Raw genomic sequence first — 7,179 nt, 5'->3', positions numbered from 1 at the left:
ACCGGTAGATGGCCATGTAAGATCATATCGCTAAACAAATTTACATTCATATCTTTGTCTTGGCACAAGGGTAGAACAAGAATCAAGACCTGGAACATCACAACACTGCCATTTTGTGATGAAGATCTGACACAAGACCTGTAGTTAATTTCCCATAGGCCAGCACCTCCCTCCCTCCCTCCTTCCCTCCCTCCCTCCCGCCCTCTCTCTCTCTCTCTCTCTCTCTCTCTCTCTCTCCCTCCCTCCTTTCTTCAATCCTTACCTGTGCGGCCAATGCCAGCACTACAGTGGACCACAATGGGAGGACCCAGGGGATGTCCTTTCCAGTTGTCACCGAGATCCTTGACAGCTTTGGCCTGACAGGCCCTGACTTCAGACAGGAAATGCAGCATGGCTGATGCAGAACTTGGCACACCGAAGTCTGGCCAGCTTGTGTATTGAAAGTGAGTTACTTCACGCTCTTCTCCAGTCTACATTGGACACATAACACACAGAGGAAAACAAGTTTTATATTCACTTTTCATTTCTTTCTCATACAAATTGTAATCTTTGCATTGTTATATTTACCTGCAAAATTCACTACTTGCATCATCTGGCCTTGTCATTCAATATTTCACCGCGCTACAGATTGTATAGTCTGTGTTATCCTTTCCACATTGTTTCTTCTGTTCAAACAATGATGAAATTGCCATATGTAAATTTTGGGGCCATTAATCCTATATTTGGTAAATATATTTTTTCATATGTAAAATATGTAATGCTGTATCCTAGGGAAGCCTAGAAACAAAGTTGTCCAATTCAAATGATAATAAAATTGCATATATGTCGAATATCCTCATTTTTGGTAGAAATTGTTTTTTTTACGTAGGTTGAGTGATATAACACAGGAACCTGGGCACATATGTTAACGCTTTACACCCTTTTCAGATGTAAATCTCCCCATGATGTCAAAGGTTACCAGGAGGCAAGGTTTCAAAAGATTAACCTGCTTACCCCAAATTCGCTGTAAGCAAGTCCACAACCATTGATAACAATGGGTTTGGGCCAAACCATGACGGGGAAAGGGTTAATTAATAAACAATTTGTGCCTACACGTGTACAACTAGAAGAGAGTGATTGCAAAATAAAATGAGAAAAACTCACATCTGTATTTGTTACTAGCAGAGTGCTAATCGTGTAGTCCATTTTCTTGTCAAAGCACGTATTCACAACTTCAATGGCTCCATACTCCTCTGGAACATTCTCCTCATTTGGCCAGTACTGGCCACACTTCAGCCGACCTCTCTCCACTGTCCGTGTCGTCATGACGATGACCAAGACCTCCTGTTCCCAAATCATCCTCCAAAAGTCGGGAAACGTTTTGGGCAATGGTCCTTCAGTGGGGGAAAAACACAACAGAATAAAATGTAAATTAGTATAACATACCATTCAAACCAAAGAAACTCAATGATATTTGACGTATGGACTTTGCATCACCTCTTCACAATACGGCTGCCTTTGGCCAAATTACAGATTTGGAAACAATGAAAGAAGTTTTGATGGAACAACCTCCTATTTTTCCTATGTGTTGTTATCTTTGAAGATCCCTCTTCCAAATTGCAACTTGTTTTTAGCTTTTTTTTAATGAAGCCTAGGGACACACTGGTTTGGGAAACCCTGCACCATCGCTGTTGTCAAAAGAGAAGATTAGATTGATATGCCATGTGGAACCAAGGTAGTAAATGTGGCTGAGGAACCTGGAAAATATCTGAAGGTTTACCACCCCACAACAAAAAACACTACATTTTGCAAACATACATCATGTGATATGTGAGTGAAACTTTACAGGAAATATGAGATAAAGGCCATTGTGCATGTAATTTTGATGCACATAGGGAGTCTGTTAAGGCTGAGACCCTGTCTATCAATAGAATAGGCTTACCTTGAGCTGCGATGAATGCATTTTTCTGTTTGTAACCATCCATGTAACTGGCGTTGATATAATCGCTGTTTGGATCTCCGTTGATCATGTGGAGGGGTACACGACTGTGATCATAACATGGCACATCGGTATACCGGTTTTTACCTGCATTTGCTTTGAGTCTAGAAGGGAGGGAGGAAGGGGCAAGAGAGAGTGAGACAGAGGCAGAGGCAGAGACAGAGAGAGACAGAGATAAAGAATAGAGAGGGATAGAGTGAGTTAACAGGTCTCTTACTGCCTGAAATGCACATTTCCAATTGAATTGAGACCACAACAACAATCATATCAAATCTTTTAGAAACACATGCCATGAACAAATCTAATAACCCTGGAATTTTCTTTTAGGTGTCTCTGTATATTCTGCTGCGGGTACATTGGTTACATTTCTGGACACACTGGAAAAAGTTATCCTGGCACTTAAACTTCAAAAAATATTTTACAAATAATTATGGGATAAAAAGTGCAAAAAAGTTGTAGCTATGACTGCAGCTGGGATGAATAAACACTTTGAACACATAACTGAGAACTCATATTGAGTTTCTAAATGTCATGCCCTTAACATATTTCAACAAGTGAAACAGTAAAACCTAACACTGGGGGCGCTCGTCACCATCCTCAATACATGCAACCACACATCCGCAAATGGGGATGTTCATGGGATTTAAGAGGCAAAAACACAAAACAAAATCTTTGCTATCAACACCCATTTCTGATCTGAATGCAACACTAAAGCTATAGCATTGATCTTAACACGGCAGCATGGCAATACACATGGTAATGAATATACTGTGTGTTGATGAATTCAATGTGACCTTTTCTGTCTTTACAGTAAATATCTGAAAGATTTTCACTGTGATGATTGTTGGCGAGATTTTTCACATAATTTTGGGCTGATATTTGAGGTATGACCATGTTCTTTGTGGAAAGAAAACCAGGTAAACACTCAGTGACATTAAATGAAACAAGTGAGATTTAGAAAGCTTCTCTTGTTTTGTACAACATAATGACAGTTACTGTATTCAAAAATTGTTGTCTAATAAAGGGTTCTGTTGGCCAGATTAAAATTTAAGAAAAAATTGTAACTTACTTGGAAGATTGGAACGTGCCTGCTGGGGCTTCTAACCTAATTTTGGCATACTCTTTCCAGATACCAGTCTTCTTTTGCCTTTGAAGGTGATCAACAAGTATATCTATGGTCATACCGTCCTTGTCAGCCTGGTGGACTGATTCCTCTGGTGAGAGATTTGCGGGCCGGAGTTTTCTCGGTACTGGGGGTGGTGGGGGTGGTTGAGTAGGGGGAGAAGAGTCATCTCTTGGGTCTGCAGATTTTTGAGGGGATGATGGGGTAACTACAAGGCCTGCATCTACGCCACGCTTGGCTTCGTTCTGCCTCTCCTTTTGGTTTTTCTCAAAGCCGGCAATACTGTTGTGCCTGGTCTCCGGGGGCGATTCATCGGAGTATGCAGTGACGACCCTGGCGGCGGCGAGGGCTGCCCTCTCGTTCGCAATGAGGGCCCTCTTGTCCCCACGCAAGTCCTCCATTTCCTGGCTCTCCTTGTTCTTATAGGTGTTATAGCAAGTGGTTAACCAGTCTCTGTGATCGACAACTACCGGGCCGTTCAACTGCTTTGGAAGCGAATCCTTGGGTATGCTATTAGGTAAGTCCCCGGTGTTCGTCAGGACCACCTAGTGTAACAAGAAGAAAGATTTGACATTTGATATTTCCTCATTGCCCCCTCCCCCTTCATTAAGGTGAGTCTCACACCGAACTAGTGTTGATGTACAGGTGACATAAAGAGACCCAAAGTGATGAAGACAGCTCTACTTTCGTCACTACGAGGTCATTTTCACTGCTCCTTTTTGAATATCTCTTAAGAATACATTGTCATCACTGCAATACAGTAGGAAAATCCACTAATATCATATTAGGATCCATGTGTTTGCACAATTTGAAAGTAGAAAAGCTAAAATTGTTGCATGGGACATCTAAACAGGAACATAAAATGAAAAATTACACCAAGATAAAAAAATACTCACTGACAAAAACCATTGATGACAGCCAAAGCATTGTCAAGATATTTTCAGTAATCTGATTGAAGCCTAAAAAGTGTCTTATATATGTATGCAAATCATTCAGGTCAAAGTGCATCTTCTGTACTAGCTTTTTCTACCTTTGCAGAAATAACCATGCAGATGAAACCGTATCGTGACTGAAATCTCTGTTTGGTAAAAACTAAGGTCACCCTGGTGCAATGCAACTTATTAGCCTGAGGGCCGACTGTGATGCAGAGTTGATGAGATAAAAACTCTCCCATGGGCTTCTCTTCAAGTTCGCAAACATTGTTACCAGTGATCACAGCTGCTAAATTTGTCTGTTTCTGTTTACTTCAAGGATATCATAATTTCTTCATAAGTTTTTGTGATATTTAAAATGCTATAAGGAACACATAGCTTGTTTACGATAACTACAGAAAACAGATTTGTTTCTAATGTGATTTTCATACAAACCATGATGTATAATATTTTTGAGTCTTTCATGCGCTGATGTCAAGATAACATATAAAACAAATTTTAAAAAAATAACTCACCCTTTCGCGTAATTTTTCTCGTACAAAGAGACGGAGGACTTTGAATGGAGCCCGGAACCAAAGAGGAGCTGTAACTATGACAACCTTTTTCAACCTGGCAGGGTAGCCTCCTTTGAGCAAATCTAAAATCTTTCGGCTCAGGTCGTAGTCGAAATTGGAGTATGTTGAACTGGTCATGTCGTATATGAAGACGATTCCATTCCTCTGCGTCACTTTACTGTTGGGATGAAAATGCACATGAGAAATGAACTGAATGCTTTCTCAGCAAGAGAACCGCTATGATCCTTGGTCATGAACATGCCATAGACATGACAGAACAAGAAATTAAGTCAAAATAATCGGATACAGGGTAGGGCTAACGTATGCAGTATCTCTCTACCTCTCATATTGTAAGTATCCTGTATGTGCATCTACAGGAATAGATCAAAAACACACCTTTTAGGTATTAAGAGAGACTGTTTCTCCTACATGTACATGTCATGTGACGTCTAACGAAAAAGGAGAGATGCCACATTCTATGATAGACAACACTTCTTCCAGACAACCTTTCTTTCATTAATTTTTAATACCACACATACATAGTATGACATAATGCCACATTGCGAATCACCACAACACTGCCCTCAGTGTCAGACTGCTTGCAGGCACTCTGTGTATCAGTCACAGATGTGATTTCTCTGTGCAAAATGGCAGCATATACTCAATCATCTCCATGTACTGTTTGAACTGGCATGAACCATTACATGCAGGTTGAGAGCAAAGCTTTGGTAGTTGACAATTCATCAAGTTTCACAACATGGGGCAGCGTGCACTACTTACACAGAGACGGTATGCCAAGAAACAGGAAAATGTGATTTTTTCATTCGAGTAACTTCACAGGAGGCAAGCAATGCTTCAAGCACAGGAACTGGACTTTCTAATGAATATCAAGATTTTTTCAAGTCTTGTAACTATAGTCTAAGTTCTAAAAATTCAACACTTTATATAGACAAGTGTTGGTCAGTGGACAAACTTCACAATAAAATTTGATAATAATTTCAAAATACAACAAATGTGTATTGGGCGCGCACTCTCTAAGAACTGCGCAACACTGCCATCCTATCTTCCCCATGTCTACACATATAGGTCATACCATGAATGGCCATTGACAACAATAGGATCAATCAAAGTTCATGAATGCAGAAGAAATGAGCACTTACTCTTCCAAGGCTTGATCCAGCTGATAGACCACTGCTTTGAGAACATTCTGTCTTGAGGTATCGTGAGGCAGATGGAGTTTTGCTGTGAATAAGGCAATGGCGGCTCCTGTCCAGTCCCTACTTGGCTGAGGAAAGAAAAAGCCAACAAACTGTTCATCAAGGTGTACACAACAGGGAGATTTTGCACATGTAAACTTGCTGGTTAAAAAATTACAGAGGAGTATAAAACAAGCCTTACCAATATTGTGAATTTTTGCGTCTGTAATTCCCTCAGTAAATTGCCATCTTTTGGATCAATTTGTGTCAGCTGTTCCCGGTAACGAAGCGACTGAAATGTACAAATTGAGAAGGTGTCTATGTCAATTGCGCAAGTGATAACATTGAAATGTACTGCATGAGTGGAACACAAACAGAGACATGTATGCTATGTGAGTGACATCACTCAATGCAGTGGTAGAAAGATGTCTGTGGTACGTGCGTTGTCACACAGACCATTACACATGTGTTTTGTAGCTGGGTAACTTCTTCATTCAACCCACAAGACTGCAGAACAGTGGGCTCAAAATGAGCCATGCATGTATCAGATTTCAAAACTATCCAGGTAGGTACACTTCTATCTACTTATTAATAAAGGTCCCCGCTAGCACAAGCAGAAGACCTACAGAAGACAGTGGGTCCACTACTCATAACCTGTTGAGCCTCCAATTCTTTGTATACAGGTTTACATTAACTACAGCAATGCGTTTGGGCCAAATCATGGTAGTGAATGGAGTAATCCTTTCCTCACTGCAAAGAGGGCTTATCCTAAAATCTATTCAGACACTGAGCCACCTGGATCAGTACAGAACAAGAGGAGGGGGAAATTTGTACTATTTCTTGAAGTGATGGCTATATCTAAATAGATATTATATTCTGCTTTTTATAGTTCCTGGTTAGTGAATACTAAAGGTGTGCAGAGCATTACTATGTGAACTTCAGTACAGACCAACCCAGAACCACAAACGAAGAAAGGCAAACAAATACGTATTATTACGTATTTTTTGAAATTGGCAAAATTATGTTTTTCAAATATTCTAAACAATGTGACAACCCTCTGCATTCAAGATCATGCAGAAACAATGAAAACACATAAAACCTAGATATTTAATTACTATCAGTGTTCATGTGTGTACATACATGCAGAAATACATGCAGAAAGAATAGTAGCTAGAAAAAATTTATCTTGACTGGCCTCAGATCCCGAAACATGGATGCTATATCAGAGTGCAATTACAATACATATGATATCTTAACATAAAATGAGTATTTGACAATTGTACCTCAAATACCATTCCTATCTCTCTATAAAATATATCATGTCTTAACAAGCAAAAAATATGAGTTTTTGATTGCATTCATTTCATTGAAATAGAGCAAAATGCATTAGCCCACT

The 7,179-nt window shown here is 39.9% G+C and overlaps 1 protein-coding gene across 1 annotated transcript in view; it reads right to left on the bottom strand.

Annotated features, from left to right (window-relative positions):
- Positions 1–7,179, bottom strand: part of LOC139121415 (tyrosine-protein phosphatase non-receptor type 9-like) — a 68,526-nt gene that overhangs the window by 8,882 nt on the left and 52,465 nt on the right. The window contains exons 3-9 of the mRNA XM_070686270.1: positions 5,986–6,075; positions 5,748–5,872; positions 4,549–4,765; positions 3,048–3,646; positions 1,922–2,082; positions 1,144–1,373; positions 263–470 (exon numbers count right to left, since the gene is read on the bottom strand). Of these exons, the coding sequence (XP_070542371.1) occupies positions 263–470; positions 1,144–1,373; positions 1,922–2,082; positions 3,048–3,646; positions 4,549–4,765; positions 5,748–5,872; positions 5,986–6,075 (1,630 nt within the window). The remainder of the gene's footprint in view (positions 1–262; positions 471–1,143; positions 1,374–1,921; positions 2,083–3,047; positions 3,647–4,548; positions 4,766–5,747; positions 5,873–5,985; positions 6,076–7,179) is intronic.

The sequence above is a fragment of the Ptychodera flava genome, chromosome 21, assembly GCF_041260155.1.
Source record: "Ptychodera flava strain L36383 chromosome 21, AS_Pfla_20210202, whole genome shotgun sequence".
Lineage (NCBI taxonomy): Eukaryota > Metazoa > Hemichordata > Enteropneusta > Ptychoderidae > Ptychodera > Ptychodera flava.
The sequence above is the reverse complement of the archived record's forward strand: the minus strand, read 5'-3'. Positions and strand labels throughout refer to the sequence as shown.